This window comes from Elephantulus edwardii, unplaced genomic scaffold (assembly GCF_000299155.1).
Source record: "Elephantulus edwardii isolate Elephantulus edwardi_28Jun2011 unplaced genomic scaffold, EleEdw1.0 scaffold00171, whole genome shotgun sequence".
NCBI lineage: Eukaryota > Metazoa > Chordata > Mammalia > Macroscelidea > Macroscelididae > Elephantulus > Elephantulus edwardii.
This window is the reverse complement of record NW_006399921.1, coordinates 1,546,508-1,560,933: the sequence shown is the minus strand read 5'-3', so window position 1 is coordinate 1,560,933 and position 14,426 is coordinate 1,546,508. Positions and strand designations below refer to the sequence as shown.

Sequence of the window (14,426 nt, the reverse complement as noted above, 5' to 3'; positions counted from 1 at the left end):
GTCTTGAAAGGTGTGTAACCAGGGTGCTCCTTAGAAGTGATGATGAACCTTCATCTCACTTACTTTGGGCATATTTTCAAGAGGAACCGGTCTTTAGAGAGAGGCATCATGCTAAGATGGTTTTAGCATGAAAGAGAAAAAGTCGCTCAACAAGATGGAACGATACAGTGACTACAATGGGCTTGAACATGACAGAGATCATGAATTTTGTGCAGGTTAGAGCAAGGTTCCTCTCTGTTGTTCACAGTGTTGCTATAACCAGTTGTCGACTTGATGGCACTCAACAACAAGATAGCACAGATAGATAAAAACTGCATCTTCACTAAAAAGTTTTGTTCATTTGAACACAATAATGGAGGTACTCTTTATCTTTTTCTCCTTTGTTTAAACAACCACCACTGAACCTTAAGTTAACTCAGTTTAAGTAAAGTGCAACGTCTGAAACTTCTTTATATTTATATTCTAATAGATTACTACATAATTTTGAAAATAGCCATCTTATGCCATATTCTTATAACTGGGAGCTTTTAAAAAACCATGCTATTTATTTAAAAAAGCATTTACCGGGTGTGAGGGCAATCTGGCTGCAACATCTGTCACCACGTGGATCATCAGGGTTGATTTGACTGATCTGGCTGGCTAGGAGTGTTTCCCCTTCCTCCCTCACCAATCCATGTGCATCCCACCTGAAGCTGTGTGTTCAGTTGAAGAGGACGACCATCCTTGATAGAAGGAAGACCGTCCTTCAGTCAAGGATATACCAGTAGCTGCGCTCCCCTGCTAGAACCTCCAAACAAGCTCTCAGGAAGTATTTACTGTCTTTATGCCCAGAGCACAACACACAACCCCAAAGCAGGGAGTGGGTAAAAAGGACAACACAGTCTCCACTATCTAGAGCCCTGGAGTCTACATGACGAGACAAGATGACCACAGTGTAAAGTAAAATAAAGACAACTGCATTTAAGGTGCATCAAACTTGAAATTCACAACCATAGAATCTCAGTTCTGACCCATAGAGACCCTACATTGGGTTCCTCAGAGACTGCCCATCTTTCTCTGAAGGAGCTACTGGTTGGTTCAAACCATCAGAGACGTGCAATCTTTTAATTAGTATCACAACTCACTGTGGACTATGATACTTCCTTTAAAGTACTTGGGCAAAATGCAATATTTAAATCTTATTTCATCATTGCTATTGAATCAGAAGTGACTCACAGCTAACCCTCTAGCAGATTTTTCAGGAGGCTGTAAATAGCATGGGAGGAAATGGACTATTTTTCTCTCTCAGAGTCCCTGGTGGGTGTGAATGACCAGAGTTTCTTAATCCCTAAGGAGTCCTGAGAAAGAAACAAAACTAATAAAATCAATCCCCATTTCTACATGAGAGGAATTGGCTGTGGAATAAAACCATTTTCCAGCTGACACTCAGGTTAGTAATGTCAGACCTAGAGCTTATTGAGAGTGTGCCCTGAGACACTGAGATGGAACTGAGACACAAAGATATTTACACTAATGTTCATAGTAGTAGTATTCACAATCAAATGTCCAACAGCAAATGGATTGAGAAATTGTGGTACGTTCACACAATGGAATACTACACAGCACTCAGGCGTAGATTTCATAAAATACTATATGACATGGGAGAGGCTAGAGAGCATTATACTAAGTGAACTAACGTAGTCTCATAAGGACTGCATAAGACCACTGATGTAAAAATAGAAAGGTAACTAGTATGATGTGTATAAAAGTCTAAAAGGGGAAAGGAAGGGGGCCAGAGTATAGGGAAGAAGGGGAAATCATTAGCATGACATAGTTTAGTGGGCAGAGGGAGGGTTTGGAGGAATTAGGAGAGATCCAATGGAGACCTGAAAGGACGAGTAATAGTAGACATAGATTGTTTTTATAAAACAATGTATATGAATGATTGTATGAAACACAACGTAAATGAAGGAGTGTGTGAAACACAATGTACATGGATAGAATACAATATATATTAATTTTTTTTAATTTATTTATTCTTTTTTTTATGTGTGTACCGTCAAATTGGATCTGACAGGTATAGGAGGCAATTGTTCCTCCTTCTTCAGCAGAGCATCTGGTGGATTTGAACCATGCACCTCTGGGATTGCAGTGCAGTTTCCTGCCACTAGGTCACCAGAGCTCGCCAATATATATTAAATTTTTGTGCAAGCCAATATAAAATTTTAAAAAAGAATGTTAAAAAAAAAAAAGAAATACTGAGTTTCTAAGATGAGCCATCGTTCGGGAACCCTCCTCTCCAGAGCCCATAGGCAGGGCCAGCCCTATGGAGTTGGAGTAGTGGCGAGCTGTTCAGTTCCATGACTGACTCCCTGACAAATACGGATCATCCCCATCCCAGTATTTTGCTGGAAGTTAGTATCTTGTACTTCCCTTGGTGGAAAAGGAAGAGCAGCCTATTTCTACAAGTTTTCCATCTCAATTTGTACACAAATTCAAAATGACAACTTAGCAAGACATGGGAGTTTTGGCTTTTTACTTTACTTTCTGCTTTACATCAAATCAAAGAAATCTAGGCCCACATGAAGAAGACTAAATTAGTATTAGGGAGACCATTAGTTTGTTTACCCAGTATAAAATGATGTCCTCTGTCAACGGGAATATCAAATAGCATAAAAAGCCAAGGTGATTTACATTTTCCTTTTGATTAGAGTATTGCATCTACTGTACTCGTGGAAGGAGAATCTCTCCCATTTAGCTTTTGAAGATCAAAGAGGCCATTAAATATGCCATATTACTGGCGATTTTTTCCTCCTTCTTCTTTTTTTTTTTTTTTTTTTTTTGTTAAGACTAGAGGTACTTTACAAATTGAGATCATCTTGAGGGAAAGGGAGGATATTATTTTGGTTCATCTGTAGATTATGGACAAAGTTAGTTCCCTGAGCAAGACCTTCTATTTAACCACTTATTAAAATTGGACCGTCCTAAAGTTAAAGGCTCTCCTGAAATTGTCTACTGAGCTCTGTGTGCATAGATTTAACAACCAAGAGAGTTGTGCATTAAGAAACTTTCAGTGGATCAGAGCTGATTCTAAACCTTGGGGATATTTCTGTAATATATTTGATAAGTCTACAAAGAAAGGAAATAGGAAGTAAAATCTTTGAAAAAGATGACTCAGAATAGGTACTCACTAGGCTAAAAGCTTGTCTTCTTCCCCAAAGGAGAAAACAAGGCAAATGTATCTAAGTAATAATTTCACTTGCCCATAGTTTCTGTCCTATATTATGAGGGTGACACAGGATTGGGTGAAATTCCATTCTGTTGGGTCATATGAGTTGTAGTTAACTCTGTAGTGCCTAACAACATAGACAAAGTGTGTATTACCAAGTTTGGGGGATCCAATTTGAACGTCACCAATTGAAAGAGCTAACTATTGCTGGATGCTTAAGTAATAGCATTCCTTGAACCTCAATGTTTCACTAATTTAACATTATACAGATTTCTTCGTTGTCTTCTGACATTTAGAAATTAACTTTGGGGGAGAAAAAAGAAATTAATTGTGCCCATCTTTATTTCACATTTTAAGAAACTTGTGTAAATAAAACTGCTTTGTTCTTGTGTTTAAGTTCAGTGTTAGTTTGGGACGTGTCTTTAAAGCATGGAATAACCACACAGTTATTCTGAAATCCACCCAATTCATTCAGATTTCACCGTGTAATAGGAGACTTGTGTTCCATACAGTTTTTAGAGGTTGCTTTTTCAGAAGTCCAACCCTTCGGCTATTTTTTAAGGCACCTTCTAGGTTAGCAGCCTAGCACACAGAGTGGGTTAGGCCTTGTGATTGAATCACCAACCCAAAGGCAGGTGATTCAAATCCACCACCTTCTCTGAGGCAGAATAATGAACAGTTTCCTCCTGTGGGATTTAAAGCCTCTGAAAACCCACTAGAGGGTCAGCTATGAGTCCGTTCTGACTTGGCAGCACTGAATTGAGTTGACAGAAAATAAAAGAAAAATAAGAGAAAGATTGAGGTTGATTTAAAATAAAATGATCAAATGGAATAGAATGAGTGAATTTGCTCTGATTAAGGAGTTGACTTCCCCCCCCCCTTCTTTCTGTTTTGGGCAGCCAGCAGTCACTACAGGACAAATATTCAGACCTCCGATATGACCCAGATTGGAAAAATAAGAAAGAGGATGGGCACTTGTTGACTGTGGAAGCATTGCCAGAGTCTCTGGAGAGCTCTACAGAAAATTTGACTCTGCATCCACCCTACCCTTCCAAGGAAGCCTCAGTAGAGTCCCCCAGGGGAAATGATGGAAAGAAGACCTCACAGAGTGAAGCCTCCTTGCTGGGTAGTGAATTTGTAAGCCCCAGCTACGAGCAAGGTGCCCACAGCAGGCCATTTTCAGAGCTGAGTGAGAGTGAGCAGGAGAAGTCGAGCAACCTCTCTCAATACTTAAAGAGCTCAAGTTCACATAACGAGGTTTTCCTGCCAGGATCACGGGGCCGTCGGCGAAGGAAGTCCAAACAATATTTTGTGGAAAAAAACAAGCTGACATTGGGGTTACCCATTCCTAAAACAGACTCTTATCTTCAACTTCATAATAAAAAGAGAGGAGAAACTCACCTAGAACAGGTAGGTAGCAGCCGCTTAAAAATCTCTTAAGCCCTGAACTGACTTTGTCAGGAATGATTGTGTATCATTTCCTTTGGGAGGGAATTTCATCTTCATCACCTGGCTGAGTAAGAGGAAACTTAATAAATTGCTCCCATACAATACCTATATTCGGCCCTCTGTAGAATATGTGGAATCACTTCATGAATTCCTAAGGGCCAAATAAAAGCCATCAGTCGTATGAATGTTATAATTATTCTTAATCAACTATTATATGCAGAGCATTTTTTAAAACTACAAACTACTGGAGGCCTAATGGGTAAGGAGTTGCTCTGCAAATCCAGAGGCAGGTGGTCTTGGTCCACCAGCTGTTCCCACAAGAAAGACGGGCAACCAACTCCCATTTGATTTACATCCTCTGAAAACCCAGTGGAAGGTCAGCTATGAGTCTGTTCCAACTTGACAGAAGTGAGTGAGTGGTTCTGATGGGGAAACTACAGGCTTAAGCTTTTGATTTTCAATATTTATTGGTTTTGTTTCCACTGTGGTGCTGATTGTCAATGTTTTTAATATCCCAACACAATGGTATTAACGTGACACATTCATATCAATAAGGACGCACACATAGAAGAAATTCTCAGTTCACAGGTGTGCTAAGAATATGGTGAGAGTGGGAGGGATAGGGTATAACATTGTGTATTTTTTTTAATTCTCTACAGAATTCTATTACCCTCTCAGCTTTTACCAATAATTATTACATTGCCCTTTATTAGTCTTGTGCAAATGATGTGATATGATTAAGCCTTGATGTCTCTCTATTTATGTTGAAATAATAATGTCCAAGAGGAGATTAATCCAGTTATTTTAAGTGAAAACTCTATCTTTGACAATGAATCCAAGATCTTTTGGAGTTAGTAAACTTGACTCTATTTCATATACTTGGAATAAATCATACCATCTCCTGGGCTTGAGAAAAAAGAGTGACTAAGTTAGTACAGTCTATCACCCTATTGGGATAATAGCTTGAAGGTCATAACCTATTAATGCAAAGTTGGTTTTAAATATGAAAGAAGAGTGTTAGTATAACACTCTTCTATGGGCCCATAGACCCATTCCAAATCCACTGTGGTACCAAAGCGTTCTAACCTCTAAGTGTCCTGATGGAACAAGACAGATTAAGGAGGTTGAATATTAGTGGTTTTTCTTGAGTCAGAAAATACCTTCATAGTTGTAAAGGATTATATCACACCTTTCCTTTGTAATTAATACTAAAACAAAGTAGAGTATTTAGCTGAATTATCAAATCAGGCACACAGCTGAATTCAGTCTTCAAGGGTATTGACCCAATTCAGCTGTTACTCTCCTCTGTGATTCCATAAAACTTGTGGCATTTTTAATTTTGTTTGATTTTTGTTGTTGTTGTTGTTATGTGCCGTCGAGTCGCTTGTGACTCATAGCGACCCTATGTACAACAGCCCTAAACTCCACTCTGTCCTGTGCCAATCGCACTGTCTCTGACATTCCCATCCCAATTATCCCAGTCACTGAATCAATCCACCTCATAGAGGGCCTTCCTCTCCTGTTTGATTACTCATTTTAAAAAAATGAATGAATTTAACCACCAAATATTGTTGTTGTTGTTGTGTGCCATCGAGTTGCTTGCAACTCATAGCTAACCTATATTCAACAGCCCTGAACCCTGCTCTATCCTGTGCCAACCTTAGAATCTCTAGCACACCTACCCCAATTTCCCCAGTCACAGAGTCAATCCATCTCTTCGAGGGTCTTCCTCTCTTGTGCTGTCCCTCTACCCTCCCAAGCATGATGTCCCTCTCCAAGAACTGGTCTCTCCTTGCAACATGTCCAAAGTATGTCAGATGAAGCTTTAGAATCTTTGCCTCCAAAGAGCATCCTGGTTTTAATCTCTTTAGGATGACTTTGTTCTCCTAGCAGTCCATCTTATATTCAATACTCTTCTCCAGCAGCACAGCTCAAAGGCATCATCCCTAGCCATTGTCCAACTTTCTGATATATAGCAAGTAATTGTGAAGACCATGGCCTGGATCAGGTGCACCTTAGTCTCCAGACTGACATTGTTGCTCTTCAGTATTCTGGAGAAGTCCCTGACAGCTGACTTTCCCAGTGCAATTTGTCTTTTGATTTCCTGGCTGCTGGTACCAAGAGTGTTGATTGTGGAGGCAAGCAAATTGAAACTGTTAACAATCTCAATCCCTTCACTGTCTATCATGATGCTGCCAATTGGCCCAGTAGTGAGAATATTTTTTTTCCTTGATGTTGAGCTGCTATCCACATTGAAGGCTGCAGTCCTTGACCTTCTGCAGCAAGTGCTTCAGGTCATTCTCAGTTTCAGCAAGCAGGGTTGTGTTATCTGCATAACATAGGTTGTTGATGAGTCTTCCTCCAATCTTGATGCCACATTCCTCCTTATAGAGCCCATCCTCCCGGATGGTCTGTTCTGCACGTAGATTAAAAAGATAAGAAGATAGGACGCATCCCTGGCATACACACTTCCTGATTCGGAACTATGACGTGTTTTCTTGCTCTGTTCCAATGACTGCCTCCTGGTCCATGTAAACACTTCACATATTCAAGTGTTCTGGGATTCTCATTCTTCTCAGTTAGCCACAATTTGTTGTGATTCAGTCAAATGCCTTTGCATAGTCAATGAAACACAGGTAGACATTCCTCTGGTACTCTCTGCTTTCAGCCAACATCCATCTAGCATTAGTTATAATATCCCTAGTACCACAGCCTCTTCTTAACCCAGCCTGCATAGCTGGCAGTTTTCTGTTGATGTGCTGTTTTGGGATAATTTTCAGCAGAGTCTTGCTTTCATGTGAAATTAATGATATTGTTTGATAATTTCCTCACTCTGTCTGGTCACCTTTCTTTGGAATGGGAACATACATGGATCTTCCAGTCAGTTGGCCAGGTGGTTATCCTCCAGATTTCTTGGTATAACTTGGTGAGCACATCCAGGGCATCATCTGTTTGTTGAAATATTTCAATCGTATGCCATCAATCCTGGGGCCTTGTTTTTTGCCAGTTCTTTCTGAGTAGCTTGAACTTCTTCCTTCATCACCACAGGCTCTTGCTCATATGTTGTTTCATTAAATTCTCCTGTGTCACACAATTCCTTTTGGTACAGTGACTCTATATTCCTCCATCTTCTTTTAATGGTTCCTGGATCATTTAATATTCTTCCCAAAGCTTCCTTAAGTATTGCAACTTGAGGCTTGAATTTGCTTTTCATTTCCTTCAGCTTAAGAAATGCCAATCAAGTACCATAACCACCCAGTATTTGTTGAAAATATTTTCTAAATAAAATTATTATTTTATACTGGTTTACTTAAAAAGTTCATATACATTGTTTTTCACACCAGATCTTTCCCATTTTCTTTACTTACCCCTCCTTCAACCCATCAGATTGTGTGAGCCTATGATTAACCACTCTTCCACCTCACTCCACCCACCCTTGCCCATCCTTACCTGTCTGCTCCCATTCTTCTCCCCTTGGATACTCATACATGTTCTACAATAATGGTCTTATATATTATTTGTCCTTACGGGACTGAGTTAGTTCACGTAGCATAATGCTCTCCAATCCCTCCCAATTTAGGTAGTACTTTACAAAATCATTGCTCCTGTGTGCTGCATAGTATTCCATCATGTGAATGTACCATAATTTCTCAATCCATTTGATTGTGGTTGGACATTTGAGCTGTTTCTGTGTTCTTGTGAGGGTGAATAGCACTGCTATGAGCATTGGTATAAAAGTCTCCATTTGAGCCTCAGTTCTCATTTTCTCTGGGTATATTCCAAGCAATGGAGTAACTGGTCATGTGGAATTTCTGTGTTCAGCTTTTGGAGGAAGCGCCAAACTGCCTCCCAGAAAATATTTATTGTTAGTAGTTTCTCCCAGGCTAAGGTATTTTTCATTACTTAAAAAAAAATGTTCTTAAAAACAGCCAATGTAAGAGCGAGGAGAAATATTAAGTTAAAAAAAATAGTTTTATGCTCAACGATAACAGGGAGGAGAGTTTGAAAGTTTATTACAATTGTTTTATAAATTTCTAAATTGCAAATATTTCTTGGTAGCTATAACTTGCTTTATTAAGCAGCATAAGTGAGGATAAGTAAGCTGTCACTGATTCCCTAGAGGGGGGAAAAAAAGTCCTTTCAGTTATGCCACAGAAGAAATGTTTGAGAATTCTAGGTTTGCTCAATCTTTAAGATGTTGAATTATTCTTAAAATGGGCCAGTGACCTTTCCTACCCCTTCCTCTAGGTTCAGATGCCTCTGGATAATGGCTAATTGTATTCAAAATTGCTTCTTCAGTATATCTCTCCTTCCTCTTCCATTTTCTTAGAGCTCTGTGACCTAGAGGGTAAGGAGTTGTGCTGCCAACTCAAAAGCAGACAGTTGGACTCCACAGGCTGCTCTGGGAGAGAAGATGGGCAGTCTCCTCCTGAGCGATTTATAGCCTCCAAAACCCCCTGGATGGTTAGTTGTGAGTTGGTTCTAACGCAATGACAATAAGGTTTCTATTCTTATAGACATTGGCTTGACATACCAGTAGCATAATGATCTGTCAGCACTGTAGTATGTGTCAATAGCACGTAGAGATGCTTTACTTATGAATCATTATTTGTATGTGAAATGGGTGCAGGCCTTTTCTGTCCATAAACATTGTGTGTTTCCTATGGACAGGAATTAGGATTTGTTGTTATTTTTAATCTTTACAGAAGCTAGCCTATTATGCTACAAGAGCTCAATAAACTTAAAAGAAATGAAAATCCATGGTTTTTTTTCCATTACCTCCAAAGTTTACTCTTTTCCAGGACTTGAGGAGTTTCTAGAAGAATGCTTCACTGTCCTGGCTGAATATTAGCAACACCTAAGAAACTAGTAGCAAAAAGTGAGTCTTGGACTCTGCCTAGGCTAGTTAAAAAATTTCTGGGTGACATCCAGCTCATCCATATTTTTTGAAGTTGCCTTTTTAAAAAAATCATTGTTCTGGACTAATAATTCTCAGCCTCAGGTTCATATTTGAATCACTCAGAGAATTAAAAACACTGATTTTTTTGGCGCCTGAAATTATAATTGAATTCATTTAAGGTACAACCCAAGCAGGAGACATTTTCAGGTGATTCTAGTGTTTGACCAAGACTGACAATCACTGATATCAAACAGTGGCTTTCAGATATTAGCATGCACATCAGAATCAACAATATTAGCTCATTAACATAGATGTCAGGGCATAGACATAGGGTAGGAAGCTGTGATGACATAGCAGACTGTTGATATAGCGAATTTCGCTCCTAACCCAAAGCCAGGCCTTTCTAGCAGTTCAAAACCTCCAGCACCTCCTTAGGAGAAACATGGACAGTCCCCTTTCTTTCCATAGACAGCCTCAGAAATGCAGTAAACGGTCAGCTATGAGTCAGAACTGATGTGATAGCAGTGAGTTAGAGGGGTTTTTTATTTGTGGTGCAGGGTGGGATCCCAAATTTGTTCAGCCAGAATCTATATTTAAGAAGACCTGGAGATAGTTCATAAACACAATAAAGGAAAAGATCAGTGGCTCTCAATGTTTGGAACGCAAAAGTGGCAGAAGCCTCACTTGACATCTTGCAGAAAATCCACATTCACAGAGATTTGGAAGTGAAGTGTAAGAGAGATGAGTCATATCAGTTACTGTTTTTAGTGCTTCTATTTTACCTCCTAGTTCATAATGCCCGGACTTTAAAAGCTTGCAAGAGGCCATCCAAGCCAAAACTATTGCTCTCTATTCCCCTGGATCTACAGAAGAAAAGGAGTCTAGAACAGGAGAAGGAAATGGAATGTGTGGCAAATTACCTCCAGAAACTACTGCCTCTTTAATACAAGGCCAGGAGAAATGGATGGTGCCCAGCTACTATTACTAAACTTTCTGATCAAAGAATCTATAGAAGACTTTTGATCAAAAGAGAAGGAATGCAGAACAGAATTTCAAACTCTCATAAATCCTAGACTTTTTGGTGGCATGGAGAAGGGATAAATGATTGCTTTGGACCAAAAATATTCCCTGAAGGAGTCCCAAAACAAAATAACAGTTTAGCTTAGTTAAGTTCAAATATCTGACTTGAGCAGTCTTCTCCTTTAAGAAAAAGCTATATGGGATCAAATGATAGCAGTAATTTGGAAGATTAAATAATAACTTCAAAGGACAGTGAGTTTATGATAATAAAGGAGGAATAACTCAGAAAATCAGGTAGAGAATGATTTTTCTACTTGAGGAATTTAATCAATGTGACTGAATTGTATATATGTTGTTGTTATGTGCCGTCAAGTCGCTTGCGACTCATAGTAACCCTATGTACAACAGCTCTAAACTCTGCTCTGTCATGTGCCAATCTCATTGTCTCCGACCCCCTCATCCCGATTGCCCCAGTCACTGAATCAATCCACCTCCCAGAGGGCCTTCCCCTCCTGCGCTTGCCCTCCACCCTCCAAGAATGATGTCCTTCTCCAAGGATAGGTCCCTCGTTACAACATGACCAAAGTATGTCAGACAAAGTTTCAGAATCCTTGCCTCCAAGGAGCAGCCTGGTTTAACCCTCTCCAGGATGAATCTGTTTTCTTAGCAGTCCAAGGTACCCTCAGCACTCTTCTCCAACACCAAAGTTCAAAAGCATCAATTCTCCTTCTATCCTCCCTAGTCATTGTCCAGCTCTCTGATGCATAACAAGTGATTGCAAAGACCATGGCCTGTGTACCAGATGCACCTTAGTCTCCAGAGACACACCGTTGCTTTTCAGTACTTTAGAGAGGTCCTTAACAGCAGACTTTCCCATCGCAATATGTCTTTTAATTTCCTGGCTGCTATAGGAACTGTTAAATGGTTATGTTTTGTGGAACATATATTCTCAACAACAACAAAATAATTTTTATTAGAAGAATGAAAGGATTTCACCCTACTAGGTAATATGGATAGCTTGGAAGCAGGAGTGGCATTCACATCTGAAATAGCTTGCCTCCAGAAACCCTATGAACCTGGAGAAAGGATGAAAGTTATACAAGTGCCCAGGTCTCTCCTTCATAGTCACCTACGACTCAACAACAACAACAGATAATATGGAGGGAGCTATATTGGCTTATCTATAAGGTGTTGCTCTGATAACCAAAGATAAAGCCACTTTGGTGATTCAAATCTTAGTGACTCTGTGTGAGAAAGATGAGCGATTTCCTACCGTGCATCTTGTTGCTGATAGATGCCAAGGGGTCGAGTACAGCCCTCAGCGACCCTATGAACAACAGATCTGAACCCTGTCCTATTCTGTGTCATCCTCACACTTCCTGACACATTAGAGCCCATTGTGGTAATCATTGTGTCAGTCCACCTGGTCATGGACTCTCCTTCGTCAACACTCCATTGTTCTAAGCATCATGTCCCTCTCCAAGGAATAGCCCCTCTTAGCAATATGCCAGAAGAATATGAAGCGAAGCCTCATCATTCTTGCCTCCAAAGAGCACTCTCTTTAAGATACTCCATGGGATGAAAAGTGCTCTTCTCTAACACCATAACTCATAGGCATCAGTTCTTCTGTCACCTTTATTCATTTTCCAACTCTCAGGTGCATAGCAAGTGATCAGAAAGACCATGGTCTGAATCAGACATACCTTAATCCTCACACTGACATCATTGCTCCTCAATAATTTAGAGAGGTCCCTAACTGCAGACCTTCCCAACGCAATGTCTCCTTATTTCCTAATTGATAGTACTAAGGGTGTTAATTGTGGATCCAAGTAAGATGAAGTTGTTGACAATTTTAATCTCTTCCCCATCTATCATGATGTTATCTATCAGTCCAGCAATAAGAATCTTTGTTTTCTTGACATTGAAATGCAATCCATATTATTTGATCTTCTGCAACAAGAGCTTCAAGCCCTCCTCACTTTCAACAACAAAGTCGTGTCCTCTGCATAAAGCAGGTTATTAATGAGTCTCCCTTCGATCCTGATGCCACATTCCTCTTCATAGAGTCCAGCCTCTCTAATAAATTTCCTCAGCATACAGATTGAATAAGTATGGAGAAATAATAAAACCCTAATGCACTCCCTTCTTAATTTTAAATCATATAATGTTCCCTTACTCTGTTCAAATAACAGCCTCCTGGTCCAGGTATAGGTTTCATGTGAATGCTATTAAGTTTTCTGGAATTCCCATTCTTCTCAATGTCATCCGCAACTTGTTATGATCCACACAGTCAAATGCCTCTACACAGTCAATCAAACATAAATAGACAGTCTTCTGGTATTCTTCTCCTGCAACTTAAAACTTTTTCAGTCTGATGGAAGGTCAGTTATGAGTCAGTTCTAACTCACCAGCAATGAGAGAGAGAATAGAGAACCTGATGAAGCCTCAATAATTAAGTACTGGGGTAATGTTAAATATATAGGCAGACAAAGATGAAACAGAACAGAACAAAATAAAATGTCTAGAACCAAATTATATATAGGAATATATATATCAGAATACTATGATAAAGGCAACATCTTAAATTAGTGAAGAAATGATGGCTTGTTTAATTTAAAAAAATTAGCCATATGGTGGGAAAAAGTTGTATTCATAGCTCATATCGTATAGCAAGATAAATTCCACAGGGATCAAATATTTAATTTTAAAAATGTAAACCATAAGAGTACTATAAAAATAGAAAAATTCTTTTATAACCTTTCAGAAGCTATTAAGTATTCATAATTTTGGGTGTGAAAACTTGTGCAGGAAAATGCATAAGCAAAGTCCAAATATAAAAAGCAAACTGGGTTGCAAATGAAGCGCCTCTCTCAAGGATCAGGTCCTCCAGCTGTTCTGGAGAGAAAGCTGGGCAGTCTTCTCCCATGTGATTTACAGCCTGCGGACAACTGCTGGAGGGTCAGCTATGAGTCAGTTCCAAGCTTATGGCAATGAATTTGAGAGGTTTTAATCACAAACAAAACATTAATGTCTTTATCAATAAAAAAATACCTAGAAATCTACTTTTTAAAAAAGAAGAAAATACACAAAAGAAATGACTGGTAATTCTCAAGAGTATTAACTGACTATATGACTTTTAAACATATAGGAAGATACCTAATCTTAGTCAAATATAATTATTACCATAGATTACCACAATGGGATCCCATTTTTACCTATAATTAGACCGTTAAAAGTTCAACAATTGTATAAACCTGTGAGAAAAAAAAAAAGGTCCAGTCATGCTAGTGAGGAAAAAAAAAAAAATGAGTATTTATTCCCTGGGCTCTAGAATAAAAGGATATAATCTTCATACCAACAAAGTTTAATAACTATACATCCCTTGAGAAATAATAACAAAATGTTTAAGGGGATAAATTCTGGAACCAGATTGCTTAGGTATAAATATTGACATTGCCACCTACTAGCTGCCTGACCTTTTGCAAGTTACTTAACCTTTTTGTTCCTCAGTTTCCTCATCTCTTAAATGGGAATAATGATAGCATCTTCCTCATTAGAATTATTAAGATTAAATAATAGTACTAATACATGTAGAATGCTTCATCAAGGTCTGTCGCACAGCAAATACTAGATAAGTATTAGCAATTATTTTATTTGTTCTAACATATTCTGACAGCACAACTAAACTTAAGAGACACTGGTCAAAAGAAAAATGTCAGCAGTCGACGTTTTTGGAATCACAGAAGCCAAGAAAGCTTAAGATACAAACTGTCAGATCATGGGTTGGACAATGGAAGACATTTTCTGAAGGGACTTGGTAGATGAGAAGGGTTATCCTGGTGGAGGGTG

The 14,426-nt window shown here is 39.0% G+C and overlaps 1 protein-coding gene across 1 annotated transcript in view; it reads left to right on the top strand.

The window, feature by feature from the left end:
- The window catches only part of LOC102859483 (chromosome unknown open reading frame, human C11orf63), a 93,551-nt gene that overhangs the window by 22,787 nt on the left and 56,338 nt on the right, over window positions 1–14,426 (top strand). Inside the window, exon 2 of the mRNA XM_006895605.1 lies at window positions 4,108–4,618. Within this exon, the coding sequence (XP_006895667.1) occupies window positions 4,108–4,618 (511 nt within the window). The remainder of the gene's footprint in view (window positions 1–4,107; window positions 4,619–14,426) is intronic.